The sequence below is a fragment of the Myripristis murdjan genome, chromosome 12 (assembly GCF_902150065.1).
Source record: "Myripristis murdjan chromosome 12, fMyrMur1.1, whole genome shotgun sequence".
NCBI classification, from domain to species: domain Eukaryota; kingdom Metazoa; phylum Chordata; class Actinopteri; order Holocentriformes; family Holocentridae; genus Myripristis; species Myripristis murdjan.
Window position 1 is genome coordinate 31,527,924 of NC_043991.1, and position 17,402 is coordinate 31,545,325.

The following is a 17,402-nucleotide window of genomic DNA, read 5'->3' on the forward strand; positions in this document are numbered from 1 at the left end:
GAGACCTGCCCTAAAAAACAGAGGACATTGCTTGGGACACCAGAGTTATAAAGGTTTAAACAGTTTAGCTATGCTGGCGGAGTTGGAGAACTGGAGTTTGGAAGACAGACAGTTTATTGGATGTGTAATCTTTAGATTGTGATGGTCTTAGCAACTAAACAAGTTAAGATAAAAATTATTATTTCAGCCAAATCATGAGAACAATTATTGTAAGATTGCATAACAGTATGTAATCTCGGAGTTGATGGCAAACCACAGATCTCTAGAAATAGTTTCAAAGTGAATTTCAAAACATGTATGACCTTCACTTCTAAAAGCACTGTGAAACCACAAAGGAAAATAAGTAATGAGTAATAAGTAATAAGTAATTATTCAGAGAAGCTTCTAGGCACTAGATGCAAAAAAGAAATAATTGCTCCTTCTGTTCCTTCTCAGAAGAAGCTCTCAAAACCAGATGATCCCTTGACCTCGAAGCTGCTGCAACAGATCAAGACAGAGAACGATGATGGTGATGACGAAGATGACCATGAAGATCGGGAAGAGGAAGACAGGTTTCCCCTAGACAGGAATAATGTGAATGAAAAAAAGGACGATGATGAAGCAGAGCAAGAGGAAGATGACGAAGAGGAAGAAGATGCATTGACAAAGGAGAAAGATGGCATTATAGAGGACAAAGCCAAAGTTCTGCTGAATCCACTGCTGAGAACATTGGCAGCTAGAGAAAGAGACCAGTCATCTTCCAACTCTCCCAGAGCTGGTCCAAGCAGCGAATCAGGAGATGGCCAGGAAAAGAGCTGCGGCCAGCTTAAGGCTCGCCAGCAACGCCGTCGCTTCCCCAACAAAGAGTTGAGCAAAGAGTTCAGTTCAGAGGACTGTGTGGCCAACCTGAACCGCAGACCATTGAAAATTGAGGACAGCCCAGCCAATCACAATCGACGACCACTGAAAAGTGAGGACTCTTTCAATAATCAGAACAGTAAAACACTAAGAACAGAAGACGCAACCACTAATCAGAGCTGTAGGCCCAATAAAATTGAGGAGGCTCTGGCCAGTCAGAACAGACGACCTTTGAAATCAGACGACAGCCTGGGCAATCAGAATCACAGGTCAGTAAAAACTGAGCCTGAGAATGAGGGAGAGGAGCCAAAACAAAGATGGCCACTCAATAATGGCAGAGGTGACCTGGGTGACTGGCTGCACCACAGGGGGCGGGAGATGAACGGGACGCCACGTGAGTACTCAACTCTGGGATTCAATAGAAGCTCACCAATTACTCCTATATGTCCCCGCCCAATTCCCTGTCGATCACCACCAAAATGCATCCAGATGGAGCGCCATGTGATCCGACCCCCACCCATCAGTCCTCCACCTGACAGACTACTCCTGAATGATGGGGAAACGCACATCATGCGCAGGGAGGTGTGGATGACAGTGTTCAGTCACCTAACCCACAGGGATCTCTGTGTCTGCATGCGTGTCTGCAGGACCTGGAATAGATGGTGAGCGTTAGATGTCATGAACCTGAAGCTCTGTGGAGCTTTAAAGATGCCTTGAGAAGTTCATCATACAGCGCTCCCCTCCCCCGGTAAGCATGTATTAAACCTATTGTGTGCCTTCCCAGGTGCTGTGATAAGAGGCTTTGGAAGCACATTGATCTCAACCGCTGTAAGTCCATTACACCCCCCATGCTGAGTGGTATTATCCGTAGACAGCCAGTAGCTTTGGACCTCAGCTGGACCAACATCTCCAAGAAACAGCTCAGCTGGCTCATCAACAGACTGCCAGGTAAACAAATTCTGCCAGACGTCATGTGAACTAAGCATGAGCTGCAGTTGTAGAAAGAGAGAAAGGAGGATGCTGAAAAAAATCAACAATTGTTGATTTGGGTTTCCCAGGTTCTAAAACAGCTGAAACCATTCTTGCTTTCACCCTGTAATGAATGCTCTAATGTGTACAGCTTTGCTGCAAGCAATGCGTTATTGCAGTGGTCACTACAGAGCGATTTATGGGAGAGACACAAAAATAATGGATTGTGGAGAGACAAAGCGAGAGAAAATGGGAAGAAATGATGGATACGCCTGTAAGCATGTGTTTTTGAATGACAAGGCACTGATGTTGGCACTGGCAGGGTCAAGTGGCTTTTCACAGGATCAACGGACAGATACCTTAAGTCAACCAACCAAACTACCAAAAATGTCTGAGACTTGCCCTCTTCTTGTCTCTGTCAGGGGTTAACCACCTGAAAAAGCAAACTGTTCTGCTCACTTCATGACTCCATTCAAGTGAAAGAGGGCAAATATTCACAATAAAAATTAAATATCTCAAACTGTACAACAGCTTCAAAAATTATTCAAAAATCACAATTTAGTCTGCAATGTACTGAATTATTTGATGCACATCAACTAGAGATGCACCCAAATCCAAATGCATATTTGGCAAGTAAAGAATAATGGCTTTCTGCCAAATAAATTACCCTTCTGGACATATTTGTTTAAGTTTGGCTTTACATAAAACAGGAATTTTCTTCAGTCTGAGTTTACTTGTGAAGGATAATACTATTTTTGACATATTTGACATCCAGCCCTTTAATTTGAGGTAGCATTAACACAGAAACTACATCTCATCCTGTGTAGTGGATGGAGATAGACCAAAAGAATAGACAATAACAGTCACTGTGCTCAAAAAATGTGAATAATATTATATTTCTTTTGATTTACAGAATATATAGTCCTTAGAGTGGGTTTAGTTTTCATGAGCAGGAATTACTCACAGTTTAAGCCACTCCCACTTTTTTTCCAAATCCGAATCTGAATTATTTTGCCCCAAAATAAACACAAATACAAATAGTGGTGCCCCCGCACACTCCTAATGTCTACAAATGTGGGTGCTCATAGGATCACAATAAAGAAAGGATAAGACTGTGTACTAGCAGCATTATTTTAGAGTTTTAATCTTATCCATGACCTAAAGTCTCATGTCATCTTCCCCGTCTCTTTCTTTCACTGGTGTGATGTTCCTCCATGTAGATCTATACTATTTAAACAGTTGTACAATTTTTAAACAACTGATATTCAATGCATTCAGGAAGTTTTCACTCCCCCTTCACTTTTTCCCTTTTTGTTATGTTGCAGCCTGATGCTACAGTCGTTTAAATTCATTTTTTCTCTCATTAATCTACACTCAGTACCCCCAATGACAAAGTGAAAACAAAATTTTAGAATTTTTTGTAAATTTATTAAAAAGAAAAAAACTGAAAAATCACATTGACATATTCAGACCCTTTACTCAGTACTTAGTTGAAGCACTTTTGGTAGCAATTACAGCCTTGCGTCTTTCTGGGTATGACGCAACAAGCTTTGCACACCTGGATTGGGGGATTTTCTGTCATTTTTCTTTGCAAATCCTCTCAAGCTTGGTCAGCTTGAATGGGGACCGTCGGTGGACAGCCATTTTCAGGTCTCTCCAGAGATGATGGATAGGGTTCAAGTCAGGGCTCTGGCTGGGCCACTCTAGGACATTGACAGAGTTGTCCCTAAGTCACTCCTTTGTTGTCTCCTATGTGCTTAGGGTCATTGTCATGTTGGAAGGTGAACCTTCAGCCCAGTCTGAGGTCCTGAGCGCTGTGGAACAGGTTTTCATTGAGGAGATCTCTGTACTTTGCTCCATTCAGCTTTCCCTCAACCCTGACCAGTCTCCCAGTCCCTGCTGCTGAAGAACAGCCTGACAGAATGATGCTGCCACCACCATGCTTCACTGCTGGGATGATACTGGGCAGGTGATGAGCGCTGCCTGGTTTCCTCCACACATAATGTTTCAACAGTTCAATCTTGGTTTCATCAGACCAGAGAATCTTGTTTTTCACAGTCTGAGAGTCCTTCAGGTGCTTTTTTGCAAACTCCAAGCGGGCTTTCATCTGTTTTGCACTGAGGAGAGCCACTCTGCCATAAAGCCCAGATCGGTGGAGAGCCACAGTGATGGTTGTCCTTCTGGAACTTTGTTCCCTCTCCACACAGGATCTCTGGAGCTCAGTAAGAGTGACCATCGGGTTCTTGATAGCCTTTCTTACTAAGGCCCTTCTCCTGTGATTGCTTAGTTTGGCCGGGCAATCTTGGAAGAGTTCTGGTTTTGCCAAACCTCTTCCATTTGAGAATTATGGAGGCCACTGTGCTCTTGGGAACCTTCAGTAAAGCAGGATTTTTTTTGTACCCTTCCCCAGATCTGTGCCTTGCAACAATCCTGTCTCTGGGCAGTGCAGGCAGTTCCTTTGACCTCATGGCTTGGTTTTTGCTCTGATATGCATTGTCAGCTGTGAGGCCTTCTACAGAGAGGTTTGCACCTTTCCAAATCATGTCCAATCAATTTAATTTACCACAGGTGGACTCTAATTAAGGTGTAGAAACATCTCAGCAACGATCAAGAGAAATGGGAGGTAAATTTCAAGCGTTTTCTCTGTATTTTTGTAGCTCTGATGGGCTGGGTCATTTCAGCTGTGAGGCTGAGATTTGCACTTAAGTCCATCCCAGAATTAGTTCCACCAGCATTAACAGTTTAAGAAGATTTCTTACCTTCAATATCATTACATAATGACGAGTGTGGTGTATTTGCAGTTGTTATTTGTGTTTTTTATGAGCAGCTGAGCAACAAGGCTAAGTGGTGATTTTTTTGTGTCATGGTGTATTGCATTGTGAAAACTGCAAACTTAAACAGAGTATCCATTCAGTTAGGGTATTTTAGGTGCAATTTATCCATTGAATACATGTGTTTGTTTTCGAAATTAGAATTGAGCTATTGTCTTTGTATGAGTTTTTCAGTTATGAGCTGGAGTTTCAGTACTTGCTTTTTATGCCTTCTCTAGATGGATAATTGTATCCCCAGGGGCTCCTGAATGCTTGAGATGCTTTTCTTTGATATCTATAATTTTCTTTTCTGGATTGTGCAGTTATAGTAATTACATTTGCATAGTTATTTCATCTGTGTATGTTTGTTAAGCCCCTTGAAGAGAGAAAAATAGAAAATAGGCCACATTTAAATGTTGTTTTGAGATGATTCTGCAGAATTTTTAGCTTGCCATGGGTTCAAGGTTCAGAGCTTACGTTTACTGTTATATACACTTAAAAAGTACCATGTACATTCAGATACAATGAAATGCATGTGCCCTGGCTCTCCCAGCCTTTAAACTATATATGATAAATAAATCAAAAACAAAAACAACAAGTAAGAAATCACACAAGATAAGAATCACTGAGCATTTATGTAAGGTGCCTGACCACCTAAGCTCTGATATTGTGTAAGTATTTTCCTGTGGGAAGGAGTAAGAACAGACCATGTGCTGGGTGGCTGTTGTCCTCCATGATACTAATGGCCTTCCATCCAGAGCAGGTTGAATAAATATCCTGAAGCTGAGGCAGTGAAGTTCCAATGATTTTTTGAAGCTTTGTCAGTTGTTTGTTGTCTCAAGGTTGTGTCAGACCAAGCCGATTGCTGGCTGTCAGCCAGTGTTTGGCAAATCATAACAAAAGTTATCTCAAGACGCTTCACAGAAACCCAACAGATATTGGCCAAATCCATCTCCCCTGAGAGCAAGCGCAAGGCAACAGTGGCCAGGAAAAAACCCTTTTAACAAGGTCAAAAACCTCGAGCAGAACCCAGCTCTGGGGGGCGGACATCTGCAGGTGGCAGCAGGTGCTGTGCCATCTTGGATGTAGACTCCACAGTTACAGAGGCAGAAATACCTGTTGAAAGCGAAAGAGGACGAGAAGGAACTTCTTATCAGACATATTCTGGATGAGGAGGAGCTAAATTACGAAACTGCCTGTGGTGACTGAGAGTAGTGTGAAATTGGTAAGCAAATGCTCTGTTTACAGTTTGTATATCTTCATTCCTGAGTATTCCAGATTGCCTTTTTGAATAATGAATATAGACTGCTGCCACCTGCTGGTATGGACAGTTATCTCCTCTCATGCTGGTGTGGAATGGACATGCCAGTTGGCCCTTGTGCTGTCGTCTTTGTGGTGTGTTTAAGTGCAGATTTTGCAATGCAACAGTCTGCCTTTGTTGCAGCGACTTGTTTTATGTTAGTTTGGTGTGGCTGGGCCTGGGCTTGGGTCTATGGTAGCCTGGTAGAAATTGACCAGGGCTTTTGTGGACATTCCATATTTTTCAAGACATCTCGGAAAGTGTATTCTCTGTTGTGCCCCAACTGTTGTTTAGAGACAAATAGAGGGAGTCTGAAATGTGAATGCCTACAAATCTTAAGTTCCATTCAATTTCAACAGGGACACTGTTGATGCGCACTAGTGTATGAATCATGAAGGTTCATAATCAGTAGGTGTTTGTGGTCACTGGAACAGATTTTTCTTTACAGAGATACACCAAAAATCCCACACATAAAAATCTGTCTCTTGTAACTATGTTCATTTAACATGCTGCATGTCCTTGTTGCTACAGGTCTGCGTGTACTGCTGTTGTCAGGATGCTCCTGGGTGGCGGTCTCTGCCCTTTGCACCTCTAGCTGTCCTCTTCTACGCACTTTAGACATTCAATGGGTTGAAGGACTAAAAGATGCTCAGATGAGGGACCTGTTGTCTCCCCCTACAGACAACAGGCCAGGTACCTGTCCACCTTTCTCTCACTGCATCAAAATAATCTGAAAAATAATCAGTGGTTAACACAAGGAAAGGCTTGTAAAAGGACAAATTAGTGAGATTAGGTATGTGTCATTTACAATCCAATCTGGGAGTTTTCTACAAGTCCTCTCAGATCTTGAAGTGCTCCCTACTGTTTGATTTTGACTGTCTTTTAAGCTGCTTTCACGTCTAGCTTTGTAACTGTAAAACAATACCCTAACTCTGAATGTGATCACTGTGTTACATGATGGAAAGTTACATGATTCTGAATTATCAGTTGCTGTTGCTTAACTGGCAGTTTATCAGGAGATAGCTAGATAGTCTTCATTAAATGAGGATGGAGCAATAAATCGCTTAATGCAATTTTATGTTTAAAATTTATCCAAAAAACAACTGAATTGTCAAATCAAGATTTTGATTATGTATAACTTTATAACAGCTGCTGAGTGCACTGTCAAACAAACCCCAGTTCACCTATCTACACAGAACATGCATGCCCAGAAAGAAGTGCATGCGAAAATCACGATGATGATGTCACTTGATCATCCTGCAAAGATTCTCATCAGTTAGTATTGGTAGGTAGATTAAAATCCAAAAGTTTGAAAAAAAAAAATCAAGATGTTATTCTCTTGTCCATTTTGTGCAGCCCTACAGTACAGTAATATAAAATTAAATAAATTACCAAACAAATTCACCTTTAACCTTGGTCATCTACTTTGGTCATCTTTCTGTCTTTCTCAATAGACTGACCATTTCTATTTCTCCCCGCTCTCTTCTCCTGTTTCTCTCAATCTTTTTCTCTCTGTAGGTCAGCTAGACAACAGGAGTAAGCTGCGTAACGTGGTGGACCTGCGCCTGACAGGGCTGGACATCACAGATACCTCTCTACGCCTCATCATCCGCTACATGCCCTTTTTATCCAAGCTAGACCTCAGCTATTGCAATCATGTCACTGACCAGTCTGTCAACATTTTGACCGCTGCAGGCACGACAACCAGAGACTCACTCACGGACATCAACTTGTCAGGTAGGAGGCTTACTTTGAGCAGACAGTGCCAGTGTAGATGGTAGTAAAATTAGGTTGCATCCAAACTAGTTGTATAAATCTGCCTGCATTATGCTTCCTCTGACGATAAACACAAGCTCCCATAGGTGTTCAACTGGACTGAGATCTGGTGACTGTGAATATGATTTACCTTAGACTGATGTGCTCAGAATCAGAACCAGAATCAGAAATACTTTATTGATCCCTGTGGATATATCGGCTTTGGATAGCACTCTCTACCACCATCATCAAAACACCAAACAAGGGAATAGTTTTTGGAGGAATGTTGTTCCATCCCTCCAGTATACTGTTCTGGTGTCGCATGGTGGCCTACCACCATACTAAAACAGTTTACGTTGGTTTTTCCTTTCATTTGTCACCCAGCTGAACCTGACAAATGTTTTATTCTCAATGTGACTACCTTTCACTCTTTTTAATTTGTCACCCATCTGAGTATAAGATTAAATAAAAAACTTATTTTGCCCTTTATAATAAAGAGGATGCTCAACAAGTGCCATATCTAATCACATCCCATATTTCTCATCTTCCAGAGAGTTTAGTTTAGTGCTGTTGGAAGAAATAGGAAAATGATAGAAGGAGTATTATGGCAGGTAAACATAAGCTTTCCAGTGAGTGCAACAGTCTGTACATTTCCTGTCTCCTTCTCATCCCTTACTCCCTGTTAATACTGTTTGCCATGAGGAGACCTTTGGTCTTCATGTCTTAGAATAACTTGAAGGACTGATTAATCTGTGTATTTAAGAGATTATGTTGGTAGGGGTGACATGTTATGCATCACTTTTTCTCCTGACCCTGTTTCTCCCTGTAGTCTGCAACAGAGTCACAGACCAGTCACTGACCTACTTCAAGCGCTGTGGAAGCATATGCCATATAGACTTGCGCTACTGTAAACAGGTGAGCAAGGAGGGCTGTGAACAGTTCATTGCTGAGATGTCAGTCAGTGTGCAGTTCGGACTGACAGAGGAGAAACTACTGCAAAAGCTCAGTTAGGTGGAGGAGCACTGAAGACTGTGCCACATTACACAAGTGGCAATACTACTGTCCACATGGAGGCAGCAGATGGCTGTCTTCATGGTTTTTTTAATTGGATGTTGTATTTCACAAGTCTCTGTGGGCCACTTAACAGAAACAGGAGAAGTGTCTTCTGTGAAGTAATGAGAAGGGAATCTGTGCAGCCAAGCCGGAATGTTTTGCAACAAACAAACAAAAGAAAAAAAAAACAACAACTCAATCTGGATCCCATTTTTTGCCTGAAAATTGCAAAAATGTTTTGGTCGTTGCTGTTGTTTTACTTACATTTTTGCACCTGTGTTTAAGTTATTTATTTCTTCAGATGGACTGTTTATGTTCAGCATTATATATTTTGGTGTTATAAACTGTCTCATGTTTTTGTTCCAATGCAAAGGTAATGCATTATAGAATAATATTTTTGTATCAGAAAGTGTTACATAAATTTATGTGCCGTATTGAATGCACTCATGTACTGTATGGTACCATTTCTAATCAATTTGCATTACTGCTAAGCTTTTCATTGATGAGAGGCAAAGGTATGGGGATTTCTTTCCAGTATAGTACAATGATAGCTTGTATTTGTGTGGGTGTTTTTATATTTTATCTTAAGTCTCAGTGTTCTGTTTCTTACTGGACATGGGCACTATGGTCTTTCCTTTCTATAGGACTATATACTATATTACTGTGTCCATTCTGATGTAATACCTAGAGGAAAAAGTAAAAAGCTATTTGCACTGGTGTGTGTGTGTGTGTGTGTGTGTGTGTGTGTGTGTGTGTGTGTATGTGTTTATATAGATATCTATATATATACTTAGATAGGTAGATCGATCTATATCTGGATCAATCTACCTTATCTTATAGATAGGTAGATAGATAGATATAAACATATAGATAGATATATGTATGTGTGTGTGTGTGTCTGTACAGTTAGCTCCATAAGTATTTGGACAGTGATTCAGTATTCATAATTTTGCTCTTGCACACCACCAAAGTGGATTTGAAATGGAGTAATGAAGACGTGATTGAAGTGCAGACTTTCAGCTTTAATTTAAGGGGTTGAACAAAAATATGGCATTAACTGTTTAGGAATTACAGCCAGTTTTATACATTGTCACCCCATTTTCAGAGGCTCAAAAGTAACTGGACACTTGACTAAAGCAGCTTTATGGCCAGGTGTGGCCTTTTCCCTCATTATTTCATGACAAATTAAGAAAATAAAAGGTCTCGAGTTAATTCCAAGTGTTTGCATTTGCATTTATTAGCTGTTTATCAGAGCCCTCAAGATGCGTTCCAGAGAGGTGTCTATGCAGGTGAAGGAGGCCATCATTATGTTCAAAAAGAAAAAAATCTATCAGACAGATAGCAACAACTTCAGGAGAAGCCAAATAAACAGTTTAGCATATCCTGTAAAAGAGGGAATGCACTGGTGAGCTCAGCAACACCAAAAGGCCTGAAAGACCACAGAAGACTAAAGTGGATGACTGAAGAATTCTTTCCCTGGTGAAGAAAAACCCATTCACAAAGTCCAGGGAAGTCCAAAACACTCTGGAGGAGGTAGGCGTGTCATTGTCCAAATCTACAGTCAAGAGATGTTTACGAGAAAATAAATAGAGGGTATACAGCAAGGTGCAAACCACTGGTGTTACTCAAGAACAGGAAGACCAGATTAGTCTTTGCAAAAAAACAAATACAAAGGTTCTTTGGACAGATGAAAAGAATATTAAGTTGTTCCAGAATGATGGGAGGAGAAAAATGTGGAGAATGAAATGCTGGGCTCTACTCAAAGTTTTTGGCCCTGTTAAAAGGGTTTTTTTTCCTCGCCACTGTCACTTTGTGCTTGCTCTTAGGGGAGATGTTGGTCCATGGATTTAGCCAATATCTGTTGGGTTTCTGTGAAACACCTTGAGATAACTTTTGTTATTATTTAACACTATACAAATAAAATTGAATTGAATTGATTGATTGTTGATGATGTGACTGCTGATGGCAGTAGCAGGATGAATTCGGATGTTTATAGGGCTATACTATCTGCTCATATTCAGCCAAATGCCACAAAACTGGTAGGACGGCAGAAGTGGCATACACTCCTGATCAAAAATTTAAGACCAGCTGAGAAATTGCAAGAATTTACATTTTGCACTGTTGGATCTTAAAAAGGTTCTAAGTAGAGGTTCAAAATGCAAAAAGAAGAAATGGGATTGAGACCAAAAAAAAAAAAAAGGGGGTAAGCAATTTATTGCAAACAACCATTAAACTGAAATAGGCTGTTCATCAGCTGATCAAAAGTTTAAGACCACTGCCTTTAAAAGCCCAAATCTTTGCTTTGTTAGTCCGCAGACCTCAACCAGTTGAGCTGCTTTTCACCTGCTGAAGACCAAACTGAAGGCATAAAGACCCACAAACAAGCAGCAGCTGAAGGAGCTGCAGTAAAGGCTTGGCAGAGCAGCTCAAGAGAGGAACTTAGAATTTGGTGATGTTGTCCATGGGCTCCAGACTTCAGGCAGTCATAGACTGTAAAGGATTTTCCTCCAAACATTGAATATAATCCTTATGTTTATGTATGTTATGTATAGCTAGTCCATTTACTTTTGAGCCTCTGAAAATGTGGTGACAATGTATATAAGTGGCTGAAATTCCTAAACGGTTAATGACAAAAAAAATTTTCCACTCCTCCAATTAAAGCTCAAAGTCTGCACTTCGATCACATCTTGATTATTCCATTTCAAATCCATTCTGGTGGTGTACAGATGCAGAATTATAAATACCATGTCACTGTTCAAATACTTATGGACCTAACTGTGTATGTGTGTATGTATATCTATCTACCTATCTCTTTCTCTTTCTCTCTCTCCATATATATATGTGTGTGTGTGTGTGTGTGTGTGTGTGTGTGTATATTTATATATGTATGTGTGTGTGTATGTATATGCACACACACACACAACACACAACACACATATATATAATAGCAGATATTTTCAAAGCCAGTGTGTAATTCTGCTAATAGTTTGTAGCTACATCTCAGTCTCCAAGTACATTACATGTGAGCATCACTGGCGCTTTGTGTGAAGAATCTTTTCAGCTCTGCATGCAGCAAAGGAGTCTACTCACACAGCAGTCTATAGATTTAGCAACAGTACAATCCTGTGGTTACCCTTGTCTTAAGCTGAAGTTGTCTTAGGTTTTTCTAAGGAATTTTAATAAAAAGGCATCTTTCAAAGTTGGTCATATTATTAAAATTGCTTGAAGAAACTATAGACACCATGTTGTTCTCAGACATATAGTGATCATCTTAGTATTGTAAGTTTTGGAAAATGCTGGTATGAGAAGATGAACTAAAGTTTCTTTAAGAATAGCATCGCATTTTCTTTATCTTCAGCCTTTTCATGATTCACTAAAATAAAAAAATAAAAAAATCTTGTTAAGTTTTTGGTAAACCTCTGCAAAACCATTAATTTCAATGGAATTCCCCATCAATAGGGATATGCAGTTCAGTGGAGGGATGTTTTGATATTATTTTTTTTTAATGAAATTATAATGTCACCAGGTCTCCTGGATATAATATGAAATATTTTAGTACATTTATGTGTATGGTCTAACTGTACATAATATATAAAAGTAAAGCCTCTAGGGAGAATTACATGACATTTGAGATATTAAAATTGATTTTAAATACTGAGCTGTCTAAATGTTGTTCTTTTTTGGTTATCTGCAACTTATACATATACATCTCTCTCTCTCTCTCTCTCTCTCTCTCTCTCTCTCTCTCTCTCTCTCTCTCTCTCTCTCTCTCTCTCTCTCTCTCTCTCTCTCTCTCTCTCTCTCTCTCTCTCTCTCTCTCTCTCTCTCTCTCTCTCTCTCTGTTTATTTTGGAGGAAGCTGACAGAACTTTCCCGATCATATCAGTTCCTCCCTAGCAGCTGAAATAAGGTGTCCTTATCACCTTTTTGGTCTCTAACACCTTCACTCCCCATGTAGAGCTGGACTGGCATTCGTCAGTTACGGCCTGTGAAACATCTTTGAATAAACATTCTCAGCAGCGCTTTGGTTCCAGTTAGCCATTAGCATCGAGCTTCAGTAAGACTGCTAGTCAAAGGATCAAAGGCCTTCTAATCAAATGGACACAGATAACACTTCCCAAGCCGCAGCAGGAGGGTTCACACATTGGGGAAAGGCCATCTGTGTCACCACCAAATAAACAATATGGAATTCTTTGTTTAATAAAGAACAGCCAAAGACATGACTGACATGCAGAATAAGACACTCAACCCCCCAGGTGATACAGTTACACACACACACACACACACACAGTCAGAGGGAGTTCATTCCAAGTGTTTGCATTTACTTTTGGTGGCTGTTTATCAGAGCCCTCAACACAGAGTTGTCTATGCAGGTGAAGGAGAATACTATAAATAAATAATAAAAAAAAAAAAAAAAAAAAAAATTCTAAAAATGCCTGCCCAATTCTGAAACAAGGTTCTTTGGACAGTTGAAATGAAGATGAACTTGTACCAGAATGATGGGAAGAGCAAAGTGTGGAGAATGAAAGGAGCAGCTCATGACCCATGATCATCTGTCCAGCATGGTGGAGGCAGTGTTATGGCATGGGCATGTATGGCTGCCAGTGGAACTGGCTCACTAGTGTTTGTTGATGATGTGACTGCTGATGGAAGTAGCAGGATGAATTTTGATGTTTATAGGGCTGTACTATCTGCTCAGATTCAGCCAAATGCCAGAAAAATTATAATACAGCGCTTACCAGTGTACTGATTCTTGGGAATTTGGATAAAACAGGTTTTAATTTTGAAAAAAAAAAAAAAAAAAAAAAAAGTGAGTTAAATTACAAAATCTGAAGGTATATCATTATAGGCCAAGGTCTTGGCTATTCAGCAATGTACCGGTGCAACCTCCTCATTTAGCATTTTTTTCATAAAATATACGTTTTTCCAGTTATTAGGCTTTTTGTCTACACCGTCACCGTAATGTTTTTTTAATTTGAAAAACATATTTTTGTATTAAAAGAGACTAATACTTTAATAATTCAACAGCACCAAAGAAACATATTGTAAGCATATTCATTTAAAACCAATATAACTGCCTCTGACGGTGGTGACACTAATCTGACGGTGGTGACAGTGGCCTCATTACAACATACAATTCCAAAATGTATACCACTCAAGTCAATGGCTTCTTGCTTAACAACTTTATTTAACTACTTGGTCCAAAAAATAACAATCCTGAGCACTGTTATAAGCATTTTTCAGACTTCAGTCATCACCGTCAGACAGAAAACCTGACGGTGGTGACGTCTGGCGGTGGTGACAAAAACCTGCTTGTTCACATGATGAGCATGAGTTGTTCACATTAGCCAGCTTGTTTACCCCCTGTTGCTACCTACATCAGACCTCTTCTTAAAAAGTATACATTTATTCCATAATCTAATCTAATATTTTTTATCCAAAAGTGACGGTGTTGACATGTTATGGTTGTGACAGTAGCAGTGTCCGAAAATATGAAGAGATTTAAGAGAAAATAAAAAAAACATTGTCACCCCATTTTCAGAGGCTCAGAAGGAATGGGACAAACTATATACAGTACAGGCCAAAAGTTTGGACACACCTTCTCATTCAATGCGTTTTCTTTATTTTCATGACTATTTACATTGTAGATTCTAACTGAAGGAATCAAAACTATGAATGAACACATGTGGAGTTATGTACTTAACAAAAAAAGGTGAAATAACTGAAAACATGTTTTATATTCTAGTTTCTTCAAAATAGCCACCCTTTGCTCTGATTACTGCTTTGCACACTCTTGGCATTCTCTCCATGAGCTTCAAGAGGTAGTCACCTGAAATGGTTTTCACTTCACAGGTGTGCCTTATCAGGGTTAATTAGTGGAATTTCTTGCTTTATCAATGGGGTTGGGACCATCAGTTGTGCTGTGCAGAAGTCAGGTTACTACACAGCCGACAGCCCTATTGGACAACTGTTAAAATTCATATTATGGCAAGAACCAATCAGCTAACTAAAGAAAAACGAGTGGCCATCATTACTTTAAGAAATGAAGGTCAGTCAGTCCGGAAAATTGCAAAAACTTTAAATGTGTCCCCAAGTGGAGTCGCAAAAACCATCAAGCGCTACAACAAAACTGGCACACATGAGGACCGACCCAGGAAAGGAAGACCAAGAGTCACCTCTGCTTCTGAGGACAAGTTCATCCGAGTCACCAGCCTCAGAAATGGCAAGTTAACAGCAGCTCAGATCAGAGACCAGATAAATGCCACACAGAGTTCTAGCAGCAGACCCATCTCTAGAACAACTGTTAAGAGGAGACTGCGCCAATCAGGCCTTCATGGTCAAATAGCTGCTAGGAAACCACTGCTAAGGAGAGGCAACAAGCAGAAGAGATTTGTTTGGACCAAGAAACACAAGGAATGGACATTAGACCAGTGGAAATCTGTGCTTTGGTCTGATGAGTCCAAATTTGAGATCTTTGGTTCCAACCGCCGTGTCTTTGTGAGACGCAGAAAAGGTGAACGGATGGATTCCACATGCCTGGTTCCCACTGTGAAGCATGGAGGAGGAGGTGTGATGGTGTGGGGGTGTTTTGCTGGTGACACTGTTGGGGATTTATTCAAAATTGAAGGCACACTGAACCAGCATGGCTACCACAGCATCCTGCAGCGACATGCCATCCCATCCGGTTTGCGTTTAGTTGGACCATCATTTATTTTTCAATAGGACAATGAGCCCAAACACACCTCCAGGCTGTGTAAGGGCTATTTGACCAAGAAGGAGAGTGATGGAGTGCTGCGGCAGATGACCTGGCCTCCACAGTCACCGGACCTGAACCCAATCCAGATGGTTTGGGGTGAGCTGGACCGCAGAGTGAAGGCAAAGGGGCCAACAAGTGCTCAACACCTCCGGGAACTCCTTCAAGACTGTTGGAAAACCATTTCAGGTGACTACCTCTTGAAGCTCATGGAGAGAATGCCAAGAGTGTGCAAAGCAGTAATCAGAGCAAAGGGTGGCTATTTTGAAGAAACTAGAATATAAAACATGTTTTCAGTTATTTCACCTTTTTTTGTTAAGTACATAACTCCACATGTGTTCATTCATAGTTTTGATTCCTTCAGTGAGAATCTACAATGTAAATAGTCATGAAAATAAAGAAAACGCATTGAATGAGAAGGTGTGTCCAAACTTTTGGCCTGTACTGTATATCATACATAACCAGAATTATAAGGATTATATTCAATATTTGGAGGAAAATCCTTTACAGTCTATGACTGCCTGAAGTCTGGAGCCCATGGACAACATCACCAAATTCTGGCTTTCCCCCCTTGAGACACTGCCAAGCCTTTACTGCAGCTCCTTCAGCTGCTGCTTGTTTGTGGGTCTTTATGCCTTCAGTTTGGTCTTCAGCAGGTGAAAAGCAGCTCAGCTGGTTGAGGTCTGCGGACTGACTTGTCCTTAAAGAATATTCCACTTATTGCTTTCAGTAACTCTTGGCTTGCTTTCACAGTATGCCCTGGGTCATTGTGAAGCACTGTGCTACCAGTTTTGTGGCATTTGGCTGAATCTGAGCAGATAGTATAGTCCTATAAATATTAAAATTCATCCTGCTACTGCCATCAGCAGTCACATCACCTCCTCCATGCTGGACAGATGATGTGCTCTGCTTTGGGTCATGAGCTGCTCTTTTCATTCTCCACACTTTGCTCTTCCCATCGTTCTGTACAAGTTCATCTTCATTTCAGCTGTCCAAAGAGCCTTGTTCCAGAATTAATAACTGACCTTTTTGTCACTGTTACATTTAAATCTAAGTTCCCATGTTGCAGTGGGTGTGCTGTTGGCATGCTGGCATATAACCTCAAGGTCCAGTGTTGTGCTAAGTGCATGAAACCTCATATGGTGTGACACTGCATCATATGGTGTGACAGACACACTGAACTGTATTTTCCTACAGACATAGTAATTATTTATTGTAGCTAACAGGCTATACTTATATTTTATAACTAATAATCACTAATAGCTGAGTTTAAAGTATGTTTTGTCCTTTTTTTTTTGTCCTTCCATGTGCTGAGTCAAGCCACTGAAGCTCCAAGTCCAGTAAGAACATCTCATGGACCTGACCTTGAGATAAATTCAGATGAACCGGAAATATACACTAAGGGATAGTTTGTTAACGTGAATTATGATGACAAACCATATGTGGGCCAAATCATGAGCATAGTGGTGGGGAGGAGCTACAGGTGAACAGTATGCAACAACTTTGAAAGAAAAATGCCTTTGTCTGGCCAAACAAATCAGATTGTAGTTTCTGTCATCTCATCAAATTGCCCGTAGAATATCAGAACCTATGCCATGCAGTGGGTTTGCCATGCTCTTAAAATATGGCTTATTTATTCACATGAAGATGAGAAAATACATGAGGACAGGAAAGGAGAGAAGGAAAGGAAAGGAGAGGAGGAGTGATGAGAGGAGGAATGGGGAGGAGACAGTAGGAGAGGGAACAGACAGAAAAAAGAAAAGAACAGAGACAGTGACAAGAAGAAAGGTAGAGAAAGAGAGGAGTGGGGGAAAGAGTCGGGGGAGGGGGGAAGGGTCTGTCTGTGGGGGGAGGGGTGTAGCAGACAGTTGTTGCAGCTCATCATGCAGACAAAATCTTCAGCTGACATAACAAGAAAGACTGAG

At 40.6% G+C, this 17,402-nt stretch overlaps 1 protein-coding gene across 5 annotated transcripts in view; it reads left to right on the forward strand.

The window, feature by feature from the left end:
* The window catches only part of kdm2bb (lysine (K)-specific demethylase 2Bb), a 45,486-nt gene extending 36,049 nt beyond the window's left edge, over positions 1-9,437 (forward strand). For 2 of the 5 annotated variants that reach the window (XM_030065956.1, XM_030065954.1), the window contains 5 exons: positions 436-1,499; positions 1,622-1,785; positions 6,448-6,609; positions 7,435-7,653; positions 8,501-9,437. In XM_030065956.1, coding sequence (XP_029921816.1) covers positions 436-1,499; positions 1,622-1,785; positions 6,448-6,609; positions 7,435-7,653; positions 8,501-8,682 — 1,791 coding nt within the window. In that variant the 3' untranslated portion in view covers positions 8,683-9,437. Of the gene's footprint in view, positions 1-435; positions 1,500-1,621; positions 1,786-4,374; positions 4,410-6,447; positions 6,610-7,112; positions 7,202-7,434; positions 7,654-8,500 lie in introns of those variants that run through there. The other 3 variants (XM_030065957.1, XM_030065955.1, XM_030065958.1) reach the window with 3 other exon arrangements.
* Positions 9,438-17,402: the final 7,965 nt, after the last annotated feature.